The 16,730-nt window shown below is 39.9% G+C and overlaps 1 protein-coding gene across 4 annotated transcripts in view; it reads left to right on the top strand.

Moving 5' to 3' along the window:
- The first annotated feature begins 1,633 nt into the window (after nt 1–1,633).
- DNM1L (dynamin 1 like) overlaps nt 1,634–16,730 on the top strand; it is a 40,247-nt gene continuing 25,150 nt past the window's right edge. For all 4 annotated transcript variants that reach the window (XM_075050901.1, XM_075050899.1, XM_075050900.1 and 1 more), the window contains exons 1-2: nt 1,634–1,860; nt 13,104–13,251. In XM_075050901.1, the coding sequence (XP_074907002.1) occupies nt 1,759–1,860; nt 13,104–13,251 (250 nt within the window). In that variant the 5' untranslated portion in view covers nt 1,634–1,758. The remainder of the gene's footprint in view (nt 1,861–13,103; nt 13,252–16,730) is intronic.

The raw sequence follows: 16,730 nt of genomic DNA, 5'->3' as shown, positions 1-16,730 counted from the left end.
GCAAACCCTTTAGGAAGAGTATTTGCTGTGTCAGGTGTACAATGCAGGGCACGTTTGCTATTGTCCTGGAAGCTGGAGAGGCAGATGCCAAATGGCATCCTGGTATTAATGGTCTCTGAGAGCAGTTGGCTGCGGCACGCTGAAAGCTAATGGGTGAAATGGCTGGATAATCATGGCTATGACAAGAATTCCTCATCAACAGGTCATTCAGGATCTTCTTCACAAAATTTTACACGTGTTAACTGTCTCCCTGTGCTGAATACACTGATTTTTGAGTGTTTCAATTTGCTTAGCCATCTTTATGCTTTTATCACAAAACAGCCCTCTCATATGCAGTGTGAAATTGCCTGGGTAAGAATGAGAAACTTTGTTGTAAAGATATACAGATAAGAACATATCTCCTTTTAAAGTTCTTTCCATCAACATTTGAGGGTTTTGAGACATGAAGACCAGAAAAGACTAATTTGTTTAGAATAAGAATACAAATTCTAATGCCATCCAGAACTTGAAACTTTCGGAAGCATTTTTACTCTGTTGGCTTACAAGAAAGGACGAAGCCAGAATTCAACTCAGTGCTAGTGTATTCATAATTTATCTTTGAGGAAATGCACTCAGTGGAAAAACAATTAAAGATCAAACAGCTTATTTGTTGTGATCTCGCATCACAAGTCATCCTCTGGTTTCATTCTTTTTGTGTAATGCAGCTGAGTATTAGATCTCACAGTTTCCCACTTCTCAAGCCCTGCCAGACACCCCAACCAAACCTACTAGTATGCATCTGAGAAAATTCCAGATGTAGAGATTAGCTGACAGACTTGCAGTAAAAACAAAAATATCCACAAAAAAGCAAACAGAATAAATATAGCTGTTCTAAATGTGTCCACTGTAACTCTCAATATGTGAACAGAAATGGGAGAGTGCTCTTTTCGCTGCACAGTTAGTAGGACCAGATCTTCCCTGGTTCTTTTCTCCCCCTTTAGAGACCTCCATAATGCTTCCTCCCTGTCCCCAGCAGTTTTATTTTCCCGCTCTCTTGGCTTTGTGACACCAGATGCCGACAAGGTCTAGCCATTTGACATTCAGCACCTCTCCTTGCAGTATTCAGGCAGCAGTGCCGCCACACCCGGCGAAGCAGCGGCGGGGGCACACGTTTGGTTGTTTCCCTGCTTTTCAAGGGTTTTCCTGAACACAGCGCCTTGAATAAACGGGGCCACTCCATGCTGCATGCTGAAAACGGCCTCCCGCAGCCGTCCCGGGGGCGGCCATGAGGCCTGCCTCCCCCACACGAGCTGCGCGTCTACTGGTGAGGGATCAGCTCTATCGCACCGAAAGAGAGAACAAAACCAGGGAACGGCCTGTAACGCACGACCACAGCCACCACGCTGCCCCACCGCCAAACGCTTTCGTCCCCTGGGCGCTCGCCAAGCAGAACCTGGGCAGGGGACGGCGCCTCGGCGCCGCCTCACACACCCCAACGGCCGCCGCCTCACACACCCCAACGGCCGCCGCAGAGGGCGCCCGCGCGCGCCTCCCCGGCGGGCCCGCCCCTCCCCTCCCCGCACTACAACTCCCATGATGCCTGGCGGCGTGGCGGCGCCCGGCGGGCTCGCACAGCCTGCTGGGAGGCCGCGCCGTGCGCGCGGGGGCCGGCGCCAATGGCGGCAGGCGGAGGGGGTGGCTGACGGTGAGGAGCCGTTGCCCCGTCGCGCCCATTCATCGCCGACGCCTTCCGCGGCACCTCGCCCTCCCCTCGCCGCTATGGAAGCGCTGATCCCCGTCATTAACAAGCTGCAGGATGTCTTCAACACGGTGGGGGCCGACATCATCCAACTGCCGCAGATCGTGGTGGTGGGCACGCAGGTGAGCGTGAGGCGAGGGCCGGGCCGCGCCGGTGGTGGGCCAGAACGGGAGGCGCGGGCCTTCACCGCCCTGAGGGCGAAGTCGAGGCGTCTCATCGCGCCGCCGGTGCCGCCTGACCCGCGGTCGCCTCCGCCAAGGGCACGGGGGGACGCGGGGCGGCCGAGGGCGGCCGGGGCGGGCGGGACGCCCGCCCCGGCCGCCCTCGGCCGCCCCGCGTCCCCCCACGGCTCCTCCCGTGGCCCCACGTCGGCCCCCCACACCGGGCATGTGGGTGGCACCGTGGGCCCACTGCCCGGCCCTGTGCTTCAGCGTGACCGCCATCGCCGGTCGGGTTGGCTTCCCCTCTCTGAGTACCGTCGCGAATAAAAGGGATGTGGTAGCGGAACGGCGTCTTGAAGGCGTGGATCGTTTCGCCTCGCTGCGAGTTCTCCTGCCGGTTTGGACCTCTTTGTCTTGGCGGAGGATGGGGAGCGAAGGTGAGGGGCGAAGGCAGCCTTTGTCGGCTGTAGCAGTCGCAACGTGTGTGTCTCAGCCTGATAATGTTGCCGCTGGCCTCGAAGATAGAGCTCAGGCCCTTTCAGATCCGTTCAAATGGGACGCCGTTCTTCACCACAACTTTTGGCAGCAGAACATGCGTGACCAGAACTGCAGCAGTCTTAAGGGTATTGAAAATGAAACGTGAAACACAACTAAAACTTTGAAGTTAATGGATCTCTCTGTTTTTGTTTCTGTGAAATTAACAGTGTGTATTGAGTGTGTGATGTTACTTGATAATAGCATGCCTACCTGAGACAGTAATACCAAGGACTCTGCAGTCCGGGATTTCGTTACATGCCTTAAAACACAATCTCTACGTTTAAAGCTTGCGCATTGCTGAAGCATGGAATAGGTTTGCTCAAAGGCAACTACAGTGTCGAACTGGCTGAGAGGCAGCTGGCTGTCGTTCTGTTTTACCAATATAAATCAGATAGATGAATTGACTTTATATCAGCCATTTTATAAAATAGATCTGAAGTACTCGAATTGGGTGGGAGAAATTTTGCACTGGTAAGCTATATTAGGCACTTTTGTAGCTGACAGGAGTCCATCGCTTTATGAAGACATTTAATCTCCTTTACATTAAAAATCATATAAGCAAGCTGGGTATTTCCCCTCTCCCCCCCCGTTTTGTTTTAGTTTAGTTCTGCAACAGAAAGTGCAAGGCAGAGGTGTGGCATTTTTCTGTGTAAAATCAATATTTTTTTCAGTTTCATTTTATGAAATGCATTGAAGTGACATTTTTAATTATCATCCTTTTAAACAACTTAGTCCTGGTTAACTTTTCATAAGTGTGTACAGTAGATACTGAGAGTTAAGACAGTATTGACATGCATTTGACTCAATAGTCTGTCCATCAGTATTAATATCCATTCAGTGCTGTATTCAGTATATTCATAAAAACCCTTGAATTAGTGTGATATTTCCTAGCATGCCAGAACAAAGTCCTTTACAGATTTAAGGAAAATATATAGCAAAATGTCTAGCAAGCTGTATCTTGTTTTTTTTTGTTTTGTTTTTAGTCAGGGTTGTTGGAAGGAATAATTGTCTTTACTGACACAGTAATTCTGTAGATGGTTATTTTATGCAATTAGTTTTAAAATAATTTAAATTTTTATTATTTTATTCATTTGAAGTTAGTTTATTGTAGACCAGATTTCTGGAGATGTCTCAGATATGGCCTTAGATCTGATAGTTTTGCTGCTGGTAGCTTGCTTCTGTGGTTTTTTGAAACGTGCCTTGAAATAATCTTGTTTCTTGAGATATTTTTGGTTAAGTGCTATGTGGCCTTTAAGTTTGTTCACACGGTTTTGTTTGTAGCCTGCTGGCATATGCAGTCTTTACTTTTTCTTCTTTGAATAATATTCACAAATGATTTTGAAATTTGCACCTCCATTTTTCTTTCTAGGCAACAAATGCTACCGGTTAAGATTTCTGTAACTCTCTGTTAATTGATTTATGCTTTTTTTTTTTCCTTCCAGTTTGCTTGTTGCTTTTCCTAAATGACTTTTCTACATATTCAGCAAGGAGAAGAAAAATGCTTTTTAAAGTAGTTTTTGCTATTTATTTTTCTCATCTGTCTTCTTTATTTCTTCTCTACCCTTTTATTGTTTTGTGCTTGTGCCTTTCTTCAGTTCTCATTTATTTCTACTTCTGTGCATCAAGTTAATTCTTTCTTTTCTGGAGCATGTAGAACTAGAAACTGCTTATAATCCTTAATTTAGCTTTGAATGTTCTCTGTTTCCCTTGTCCTCTTTGGCCCCCTCTGTTGTTTTGGGATTCATTTCCTACCAACCTTGTGTTCTGAGCAATTGAAGTGTCTCAATTTTTCCTCTTTCTAAATGGATTTTGGTACTAATTACAAAATATTTCTCAGTAAATTTTACACATTTAGGTGGCCTCTTGCACTTCTAGTGGTGTTCCTGTGACTCTGTCATACAAGAATTCCTTCTCATTCTCTACATAAATACTGTGTAAGTTATTTCTGTATCCTAGTATAGGGTCTATTCAGAAAATTGAAGACTCTCCTGCTGGTAGAACTCAAAGCACACCCTCAGACTGCCAGCATTTCATCACTATTTCAGGGGTTTTTTTGCCATTCCCAGATATGTGTTCTATTTTTTTTTCCCCAATTCAGTATTTCAGTTCCATTTTTAGAAATGTATTACTGAAGTGCAAAAAAATGTCCAGGCTGGGAATACTCTATAAACAATATTTGTTCAATAATACTGTAATACCCAACCTTCTGATGTGTTTTATACAAATGCTTTGTGATCCGTACTTGTAAGGGATAACAAGGTGGTATTGAAGTGCCTCAACCAAACATATTAAAACTATAATAAAAGGAGGCAAGGGGAAGAAAAGAAATTTGGTTAGTTATGGCCTTTTGTATGTTACGGGCACACAGATGCTATCACAAAAATGAAATGTCTATACTGTGGAAGTGGGCATGAATTTTAGAATAAATTTTAAAAAAACAACAAACAACAAAATATTTGCCAAGGGATATGTAAAAATGAATTGCCTTTATTTTTTTCAGGTCATTAATTCTTGGAATCTGTTTTGGGTTTTTAGAAGTCATTGACCTAGCTATATGCAAACTTTAGTGTCAGTTTTGTAGCAAAGTTCTTCCAATACTGACATTATAAAAACAAGTTGTGGGCTTTATTTGCACTTGGTAGTGTTGATTCTAGTAGAGACATCATGGTGAAATTGATCTAGCAACTAATGAAATTCACAATGAGATTTTTAAATGACCTTTCAGGCGTACGTTTATATAGTACTTTTGCTCGGTCTTCTGTTAATGCTATTTTGGGATTTTAAATGGGAAGGTGTAGTTTACAATATTTAACATAGACTGTTCTGTTGGATGTTTCCATCTGAAAGAGCTGTTTTGCTAGCCTCTGTGACTGGCTCACAGATGAGCGATACATTTATTTATCTTTTTGCTGTTTGGAATAAGTATCATGTTTGATATTTCAACACTTAAGCCAATTTTTGTTGCCAAGGAGGAAGGTTTCTTGATCTGAGATAACAGATAGCCTGAGCATTTGAATATGTATAACTATATATTCTGTTAGGCTAAACAATTAGGATGGTAATTTGCCATTTGTTAAGAAGCTGACAGCAATGGGAAGCTAATGTATGGTCCTGGCTACAGGGATGAGGAGAGGAATCCAGTGGATGCTCTACCAAAGCATCTGGTTTGAGAGAGGCTGGCATTGTGGTCTTAAACTTCAGATGCTCTACAGAGCTTCTGTGACCTTTCCCTGTCAGGGAAGGTCAGGGGAACAGAAATTTAAGCCACTTCAGCTTATTCATTTTATTCGATGTATCCTACGTTGCGTTGGCAAAAAGCCAGTTTTGGGTGAAGGAAACTCCAGCTTATACTAAGCAACTAGGAAAACTCCATGCCAAGCTTAACTCAGGAATGTCTTCCTCCCTCTGCTCTTGGTTTTTTTTTATTTGGTCCAGGGATCTTTACTGGGTTTTCAAGCAGGTGCAAAAAGGCATTTGTATCTACACTTGTAAAAGGGGATGTAACTAGACCATAGCTTCAGTGCTGGCTGGGGAGAGCTTGGTTTTTCTCCCAAATGTTTTGCAAACTTACCTCCTGGTTTGTTTTTTTGTTTGCTTTGATACCTGACATTCACTGTATCTAGTTTTGGGTGCAGCTCTCTTCCTTTTCGCCATCCTTTTCTCCTGTCAAATCATGCCCTGACTCTTCTGGTGTCTGTTTCAGACAAGCACCAAAGCGAGGCTGACGTTAATTAGCTGTTTACATTTACCAGACATAAATTTTGCTGCTAAAGTTATATAGTGCAAACAACATTTCCTGTTGTACTGTTTCTTTTCTCTGATGTGCCCTCTCAGTTTCTGAACAGCTATACTTTTTAGGTCCTGAAGGCTTCTATGACTGGAAGGATCGCGTTTTCACTATGTTTATATTAAGACTTTATATGAATTAAAATAAAATTATAGGTCTAATAACTGTAATCCTGCCTTTAATCTCTATATAATACGAAAGCAATTTAAGCGTCTTTTAAATGAAGATACTGATTTTATTGTTTGCAAGTGCCCAGTTATTTTGGAAGAGTGGAGACAATGCACAGTGGTAGAAGGATGTCAGTGAAGGTTTTTTGTTTTTTTTTTAGTTTGTGGGTTTTTTTTATTCCCCTCACTAGTTTTGTATTCTTGCTGCCAGGGTCCTGCTCATCTTGTGATTGGCAATTGCTTTTCTTGGAAAACTTGTATTTTAATTAGAACGGATGGTTCTTGTATCTTGTCCGCAGGGGACAGTGCAAAGGAAACACCTTTTCAGGAAAATTAAGAGGAAGAGTGTTACAGCAGACAGCCCTGGCGAATGTATTTCAGAATCTGGAGAGAAAATGGCTGTGTAGTTTTTGGAACAGGTTTGTTCGTGTTGTAGCCAGAAGGTTGACTGGGTTTCTCTTAATTTTTTTTTTTTTTTTTAATCTCTGTTGTTTATAACTTTTTTTAATTTGAAGATACAAATTGGCTTTGTTTTTGATTCATTTTACTGAAGAATAATGAATATAGTAGTATAAGCAATACTATGTAAGGTCAGTCTTACATGGCTTTGAAATGTGGATCTTCAGATACCGCAGTTCCATGATCTAACTTAGAGAAATTCTGTACTCGTTGATTCTAATTACATGAGGTATCTTTTTAAGTGAATTATTGGAGGACTTTGGGAATTGATGTATTGAGAAAGAATATGTCTGCAAATCTTTTATCTATTTGCTGTTGGTTGGCATGTATCTACATTTAGATATGGTGTAAATACAGGATACCTGAAAAATTTTGACTGAGCTGTGCAAATTCTGGCTTTCTTTACTACTTGTACATAAACTGTCTGTTGTGGAGGGAGTTCCTGTGGCTTCCAGTTTCTTCCTGACTGATTCAGGAAAGCTCTCTGCTGGGGAATGGCCTGCAGGAACAACAGTCTTGTAATCTGGACAAGATCTTTCAAAGATAAAATGTATTTTGCAACAGCCATAAGTGCATTATGCTGGTTTCACTGCTTTCTCAAGTTGGGATCAGCCTGTTAGCTTTTCTGCATCTTTCTAGAAGTATAATTCTGTTTCAAAGAATGTCTTAAAGTAATTCATTGGGCCTGCTTATAACTTCAAAATTCTCTTCTGATTAGTAAGTACATTTTAAAATTTGTTGGCTGTTTAGAACCAGCCTAGCTTGGGTTGTCTCTAGTTCACATAGGAAAATTTTGCCACAATACCTATTCTAACCAAAGCAGTTTCCTTGTGGAACTGCTCTGGAATTGCATGACCTTTTATTTCAGAATAATTCATGTTTGCAAAACAAGGAAAGAAAAAAAAATCTTGCTGCTCTTTAGTTATAACACACTGAATTCTTCCAGGATAGCTACTGCAGAGAACTTCTTTTCAAAGCACCTATCTGGGTAATATTCCTGTGGATGAGATCCCAGCAAAAATGCATTAGCTTGTATTTCCCAATAATAGAATTAAAATTTAGTAAACCATATATGTATATATTGCTAAGAGCATGATATAGCCAGCAGGACTTTTATGATTCTTGTATGGCAGAAACTCCAAAATTGCCACCATTCTGCCTCAAGTGTCAAAGTGGATGCATTGCTTTTCTTAAGAGAATTCTTCAGGAATTATTATGTCTCCCTGAGAAATCTCTCCTACTTCGTAGTTCCTTACTGTCATTCTCAAATGTTTGTTATTGTTGTGCCGCTACAAAAGTCATAGGGAATACCGATATCACTGCCTCTTCATTTTCTTGTGCTGTCCTGTAGTAAATCTGTATTGTGTTGCAGAAGCTCTTGGCAGTTTTTTCCTATTTGATCAGATAATAAAAAAAATTATCAGTTTGTCCTATCAAAAGCAATGAAGAAAGTTTACACCCCTTTGAGCCAATTTTCTTGTTGGAAGTTCCCCAGTAGTTTATTGGACATGTTTCCTTAAAGGTTTTTCCCACAGATGATTTCTTTTACATTGGCTTCACAAAGTGATTATGAAGTCTGAAGGTAGATAGAAGGAAGGCAGCAGATTCTTGTAAGACGACTTGAAATTTGTTGCAGCTGATACAAGTCCATTATCATTTTAATAATACTTGAAATATGCAACAATCAATAGTCTGAGAAATGACTGTAAAAAATCTCATGGTTCTCATGCATCAGTGAGACTCCAGGTGAGTCTTGTGTTTATTGCCTTCTTGCTGCATGGACTTCATAAGAATAAGAGCAGACTTTGGCTTATTTACTGAGCTAACTGGTGGTGTCCAGTGAGTTACAGGAGAGTGAAGCTCAAGAGTCCTGGCATGCCTTTAAGGACAACCTCATTGGATCACAAAACACTAGTCCATACAAATGCTCAGGAAAGTGAGTAGACATGTGAGGAGGGCAGTGTGGAGGGAACTCAAGACTGAGCATCAGCGCAGAAGACTCATGCAGGAGGTAGAAGTGAGGACAAGCTTGCTCAAGGATATAAAAATACTGCCTGCATATGCAGAGATGGTATTAAGAAGGGCAACATTCCAGTAGAGTTGAAACTGGTAAGGGACATCAAATGCAACAAGAACAACTTCCAGCACTGCATCAGCAGTTAAAGCAGAAAAAAGAGAAACGAGGGAAATACAGGCTTGCTGCTGACCATGACAGGTGATTTAGTGACAGTGAATATGGACAAGGCTGGGGCACTTGGTGCTATCTTTGCCTTGGTCTTCACCAGCAGGGTCTACTGGGCCTTTGTACCTATAGATGGTGCTCAAAGTGGAAGGTAACTATCAGTAGTGGAAGAGGATTTGCGTCAGGGTTCTCTTTTGGATATAGAGAAGGCATCTGTGCATGCTGTTGGGCATAGGGCGCAAGTCTTCTAAAATTAGGAATGCTAATGAGGACTTGGAAAAAGAATAAGAAAGCCAGTGAAGTAAACGTTTGGGATGAATACGAACAGTTGTGCATAGTGTTACTTCAAAATTTTTAATACAGAGTCTCTTCCATTTGGCTTGTCAACAAATCTGAAGTGTTTTTGAAAGTAACATCTGCTGCTGTTAATGAAGCTGGACAGTTATAAAGTCACGCACTGCTGTCTGCGGCTTTGAATTCTTGAAAAATGTGGTTAGCAGCAGGTTGCAAACCAGATTTTCTCATAAGAATTAGCGTAATGGATGGGAGCAAATGCCTTTTAATACTTAAGAACTGCACACAGTTGAAATATGCAGGGACAAGTAAAGAAGAAATGAAGGACAGGGAGGCAGAAGCAAGATCATTAGGACTGTTAAACAGTAGAGATGCTGGCTTTTTGGAGTGGATCACAGTTCTTACAGATTTCAGCTTTTAATTTGTGAGAGTAAGTACACAATCATTTCCCTATTGTTCTGCCCTTCATCCTTGATTGTTTTAGATTAACCTGAAGATGATGTTGACAATGATGAAAATATAACCGGTAAGGAGGAAGTAAGAAAGCTGATAAGATTAACATCATTTCTACTGTCAGTGTGTATTGAAACAAAGTATTTAAGTCCCTGTGTGCATCATCTTATCTTAGTACTTCTGGAAAAAATGGTTTTACCGTCCATCAAACTCAGGTGCTTATCTGTGGAGCTGATGGCTAACAGAGCAGAGTGCTCAACATTCAGCAATGGAAGTTTGACACAACGGTTAAAGAAGCAACAGACAATAAGATGTTCCTGTATCTGCCTTTTTTTTTCTGAGCAATCTATATAAAGTTCCTCTAGATATCACTGCTTTTAGATATTTCAAATTAGGATCAGGTATTAGAGTCCAGAGGAAAACCTGACTGATCTGCCACAAAAGGTTAGAATTTGTTAATGCTTTTCTGGACCTGTCATTAAATGAGTTTATGGGTTTCAGTCCATGCTTAAAATCGTGACGAGCATTCCAATGAGATGACAAAACAAGCATGATGCTGTTGCAGACTTACTCCTAAAAATTCTGTGGTACCTTTGGTCATCAGTATTAGTCTCTCTCTATGTCTGTTTTATGAAGGACGGGCTGAATGGAATTTGTACTCTGAACAGACCCATATCTCTCACTTTGCGCCACTGGCAGAAAAAGGTCAGCTTTGTGTTTACTGCTTTCTTTACCGCATTCCCAGACAATTCTTGGTAATAGACGTGTATGGGGCCCAGATTAAGGAGTGCATCATTAGATACTGTATTATGTTTCAAGAACAGATTGCTTTAATAAGGGAATGTAATGCAATTTGAAACAAATTTCCTGATGCTTGGAGTACTGTAGTCTCTCATCTAATGTATGACTTCACATTTGCAAAGGATCCAGATCGTTCGTTCTACATCCAAAGATAACTGTGGGAGTGGTGTAAGGCATAGTGGTTTAGTTCCATATGTAGGTTGGTGTGTGCCCGTCTCAACTTCCTGCAATACCACTCTTTTGGAAAGACCAAACAATGAGCAGTAGCGTGCAGCAGTTTGTCCCATGGATTTTGATTTCCTGTCTTGATGAGGTTCTTGGTAAGGACTAGCTATTTATTACTGTCCCTCCTCTTCTTGGATTATATGTTCAGGAGAAGCCACTTCACCTAAGTCTCACCTCCAGCCCTTCAAGACTGAGTGATCATTCTACCCATGTGTAAGAAATCTTGCTCAAGAGATGTTAAAGAGATTTTTAATAAATGAAACCTTGGTGGCTTTGTTCCCCACCCCCCCCCCCCAAGTGCAACTGATGAACCATCACCATGTCTCATCTTTTTTGAGCAGGCATTCCACTTGTTTTAAATTATGAAGTTTGTTAAGAAGTGGTTTGTTGTTTGTCATTCTGAAATTTACATTTTTTCACATTCTGTAATACCAGTAATTCTTCAGCAGTATTCTACAATGGAAGCTCTCTCAGGGAGGCTTCCAGACCTGGCCAGATTGTTCTTCAGTTACTCTTTGGTAAGATTTCAGTGCCCAATGTCCTGTCATAAGCTCCTTGCATGGAAGGTGCCCAAAGTTGATTGGAGAAGGTCAGTTGAAGAAGAAAATTATTCATTACTTTCTATGGGAGTCTTTTGAAGCAAAAAATCTTAATAAGGCTATCTTTCTGTTTCATGTGACCCTGTCCTTCTCCCTACTTTTTCTAGACAGTTGACATCACTGCTGTCAAATTTGACTTAGATTTACTTTGAAAAATATACAAAATCTGCATTGGTTTGTTATTCACCTATTGAGACAAATGATAAAACAGCATTTTTTTGTGCCATAAAGCATACTTATACAGTAAAGTGTTAGAAGAAAAGAAAGCTTTAATTTGTTGTCAATTGTTGAAGCTTTCTAGGGGTTTGGACTTGTTTTTTAATATTTATTATGTGCTTCTGCATACAAGTCCTATTTTAATAGGTTCAGATGCTCTCATATGATATGTTCCTGTCTTGTCTTACTGCACTCATAGAAATGTGCCGTCTGATAGTGTTGTGTTGCTTGATCTCTGCTGATCTGTTTCTCATTTTTAGAAAGGTCACCTAAGATGTCACTAAAGGTATGATATTTAAAAGATATTCAACACTGCTTTTATTTCATGTTATGCTAGGTTATGTACTCATTTTATGATTTACTTAAAGTCTTGAATCTGTTCTTTCAGAACTGCTAAGCTGAATTGAGGTTGTATAGCAGTAATGCACATTCTAGCTGTCAGAAGCATCTGGTGGTGGTTTTGGGGGTTTTTGTTTTGTTGTTGTTGTTTTTTGTTTTTTTTTTTAAGATAATTGTTTGGTAGTAGCATTAATATAGAAACATTTCCTAGCTGATGGCAATGATTGTCAGAGTAGGTTTTCTCATGGCATGCTCATGTTGACTTCCCAGCTGCAGAAAACTGGAAGAGTTTAATACAGTTCTATTAAAAAGCCAAAATCTTATCAGTCAGACTTTCAAAGTATTACATTGACACATCTGGGTCTGTTGTTTATTTTTAGTTTTAGCAAGAGTGATTCAAGACTACTACCATAAAACCCATGTGTTCACAGCTGCTTATTGGACCATGTAGCCCAATTCTGCATTTTATACAGAGGTGCAACAGGACAACATTTTAAATGTAGACTCTCAAAGCAAATTTGTAATTCCACAACCTTTAAGTATTTCACAATAGACAGATGTTTGCAGTCAATTCAGTTGTAAATACTTATAAATATATATATACACACACACACAGATTGGGAGAAAGTATAAAACAATGGGGTTTTTAATATATTTAGAGTATAAAACAATGTCTGCACTTATGAAGCTTATATAATACATTATACACCCCCCCAAACTGAAAGGAATATAAGATTGTAATAGCTTAATGTACTCAAGTGTACATAGTAAATATCTTTTCGTATAATGCTCCTGTTAGTATTAACATGAGCTGGCCATATTAATACTAACAGAATGTTAAATTCCTTAGTCTGCAGAGTGAAGTATTACTGCAAGATGTAGAATACACAGAATTTGCTTCTGAGCATTATAAAGAAAAATAATTTTTTCTTTTCCAAAACTGTTTCTGGAGAGATTAATATTTGGGGTAGAAAATGTTAAATAGGATACTAATTTTTCTGAGTCTATCAGATGCTCCTTCAGGCACTGAATAGTAGAGGACAGAATAGAGCACTGTTTGCAGGAGTGATGAAAGCAAGCTAAAACTAAAATATTACAGCATTTTGATGTTTAAGAAAATCATGTAGCTGTATTCCAATTTTCAGAGCAGTGGAAAGAGTTCTGTGTTGGAAAGTCTTGTGGGGAGGGATCTGCTCCCACGAGGTACTGGAGTTGTCACCCGGAGACCCCTTATTCTGCAGCTGGTGCATGTTTCCCCAGAGGATGGTCGGAAAACAGCTGGAGATGAAAATGGTAAGTGTGATCCAAGAGTGTGTTTTGCCTTGTAGGAAAGAGACTTTTAATCTTTCTTGTTCATTTGACTGAAAAATCAGTTGTAATCTTAAAACTCGCGTGTGCTTTTTAAAATTTACTTGGAAGAAAACACAGCTGTTATCACATCTGTTCTGTCCATTTAGCAAATGTCATGAAGTCAAAATCTTTTGGATATTCAAAATATCTTTAATGTTTTAAGTTTTTCTGTTTGTTCTTAGGAAATGCTTTTGAGAAAAGCAGGCCAAAGAAAGCATTTCACTTATGATGATTGTCTGGAGTATAGAAAACATGATTTTCTTGTGTGTGCTTTTCTTCCCCTCCCCTTTTGCTGTATAAATAAGGTTTTGCCTTGAGAGGATGAGTATGTGACAGAGAAATGAAAACAAACTTGTAGTAGATGCAAACAATTTAATGGGCACATTTTGTAGCTTACAGATGCTGCCTTACTGGGCTGCACTGAGAGGTTCCACGCACATCAAAAGCAACACTTATTTAAATGTTCTGAAGCTGTCTAGTTTGAAGCTTGTGTCTTGTGTATTGTTTCTATATTATCCTTTGGCAGATCAAGAAAGCAATTTCAGTTGCCCCTTGGGAGTTTAAATGCTCATTCTATACTAACTAGTGCTCTTGATCTTATGAAAGAGAAGCAGGGGCATAGCCACCTTCTGATCATAAGATAAATCTTAGCTTTTTGATGTAGACAGTAAAAAGTACACGGGCTTTTGATGGTGTGATAAACTTGGGGCTATAATTATTAATTCTCATTGTGTTCAGACTTTTTGGAATTTATTAGCAATAGTAAGTCAAGGTATCAAAAAAGTTCTTCATAGTATTTGTTTTCATGTAATATTTGTAGCCTTTGGTTTCTGAAGAACAGTTACTAATATTGTGCAATTTGAAAGGTTTAAGCTCCAATTTTCATTATTGCCACAAGCAGAGAGCACAATTTGGGTTCATAACGATTAAGAACTTTCAGTGTGCGATCTAGGGTGTGCTGGATTGTGAGAGGTTGTAGGACAATTCAGATTGGAAATGATCTCGGGAGGTCCCTAGTCCAACCTCCTCCTCAAAAAAGGGCTGACTATGAACACAAGACCAGGTTGCTTGGGGCTTTATCCAGTTGGGTCTTGAAAACATCCAAGGGTGGAGAACTCTGAGAGTCTCTGGGCAACCTCTTAGAAGTGGCGCATTTGATCTCTTTAAGTGTGGTTTTATGTTACTTACATTGTGTAGTGTATGGTTTCTGGTACTTTTCAGAATGCCTTGATTCTGAGTTGTGGGATAAAATATGATTTTGTTTTGCTCTGCAACTTTACAGGTATAAAAGATGGTTTTGTAATTAGAGTATTCTGAGTCAGGGCAGAGCCTTTCTGTTGTGGGTTGCATTTGATCTGGGGATTCAGATTTTAAATTTAAAATGGGATAATGATATTATTGCATAAGGATGTTGGGCTAAATTAATATTTATAAGGCCCATTTAGATCTTTGGGGGGGGAGATCAATATGTAAGATGTACATGTTATAATCTCTTCTTGATGTTCCTTTGAGAGAGACGTGGGGTTTTTTGGTAAGAACAGACAAACCTTTATGACTTACCAGTTGCGTTTGAAATGCCTCTCTTCTACCTCCAAAATTCAGGCAAATCGTGGTCTGGTTTTGTCACTGATCTTGTTTACCATATGTATAGATTGTGGTGTTACATCTGAGAAGATGGGATCAAGTAGCTTGGAAGGAAAAAAGATGGCAACCTCTTATCCTGGCTATGCTGTCTGACATTGTAATAAGTCACTATACTATTACAGGTCATATTTTTGTTTGTTATGAGTTGGATGTTGAGGTAGGGTTGGATATATGTTTGGGATTTCCCAGAGGTAAATCTATCCATAGTCTTGCAGAAAAGGATTTTCTCCAGATGAGGGGTTTCTTCTTTATAAATTGAATATTGGACAAGAGAATATCAGTCTCGGCATGCTGCTTTCTGAGTGTGCTGGTAGTGAACTCTCTGTGTTCACAGATACTTTTATGCAACTGCCTCTTTGTTTTGTGGTTTGTTTTGTGATTTGTTACCTTTATCCATCCTAATGGTTGGTCTAGATATGTACTAGTATTACATATTGCCTTGTCTTTATGACTATGAGGGAAAAAATTGTGTCTCTCCAACAGCTTAATTTTGACATATTCTGATGCATGTGAGCTGCCAAAGAGTATCAGTTCATATCAATTTAGGGTTTTTGTTTGGTTGGTTTGGGGTTTTTTTGGTTTTGGATTTTTTTTTTTTTTTTAATTCTTTATTTTATTCTTGGGAGCACATTGGGAAAGCCTGTTGAGAAAGAATTGCAGCCAGACACTTGAACTAACTTCTGATTTTCTAACATGAAACTTTAAAGATTATCTCTCCTGTTCCTCAAAGTCACTGATGAGCTATGCGAAACCCTTGTACTGTGGTCACTGCAATAATTCAAGGTAATCAAAAACCAGCAGAGAGATTAATTTTCCATTAAATAAAGAAGTGCTGTGTTTTCATAACATGGTATTTCAGACTGGTGCATATATTCTTCAGAGGTGTATGGTTTGGTGCAAAGGAAATGTTCTCGTTATGCTTTTGTTGTTTATTGTTAGCCTCTAGTGGCTACATGGGACATATAGTAGCACATATGGTATGTTTGATGTGGTGATACCACACTGTGGAGTTCTCTTATCAAATTGCAAGAGAAGCAGTGTTTACGAGAGACCTGGGCCTGGTCTCATGAATTATTAAATTGGTCTTGTAGCTAAGACCTATTCTGGTAGCTTATCCATTTGTTAGGAAATGGAGAAGAGGAGGAAATGTGTGAATGGTCAATTAGTAAATGTTTATAGGTTCTTTTTTTGCTCCAGAATAGGAACCTGAACATTGTTCTGAACAGATAGAATTGATATGGAACACAGGAATAATTAATACAGATCAGTTGCTTGCTAAATCAACACTGTTTTGTCAGCTTTTTGTGCTCTACTTCAGATAGGAATCTCTTACCCCTAGCTCCCAAACAGTGTGGACTGCTTGATTGTACTTTGCTTTGTAGAAGCACAAGAGAAAAAGAGCTTTCACTCAAAAGAGCTTGCCATCTAGTTAGCGTCAAGGGTGGAAAAAATGGTACAACATACAGAAGGGATTGGAAGATGTGCACATGTTTTTTTTCACAAGTTGGATTTTTTTTATTACTTATTTTATTTAGAGAGCTAGGAAAGGATGAGGTGATGGGGGGGGGGGGGAAGAGAGTTCAGATGGTAGTCTACTGGGTCCAGGAACTGTGAAGGTATAGGAACTAGAAAGCTAGGAAAACAGTTAAGATTCTCCATGCTTTGCTGATTTTTATCCTTTTTAGTATTTGGGAAGGTCTCGTAGCCCTGCTGCAAGAAATCATCTGTGGTGGTAGTCTTTTATGACTGAACAACTTCTTTGTGTTTCCATTGTCTAT

The sequence above is a fragment of the Buteo buteo genome, chromosome 19 (assembly GCF_964188355.1).
Source record: "Buteo buteo chromosome 19, bButBut1.hap1.1, whole genome shotgun sequence".
NCBI classification, from domain to species: domain Eukaryota; kingdom Metazoa; phylum Chordata; class Aves; order Accipitriformes; family Accipitridae; genus Buteo; species Buteo buteo.
This window is presented reverse-complemented; position numbering and strand designations above follow the sequence as displayed.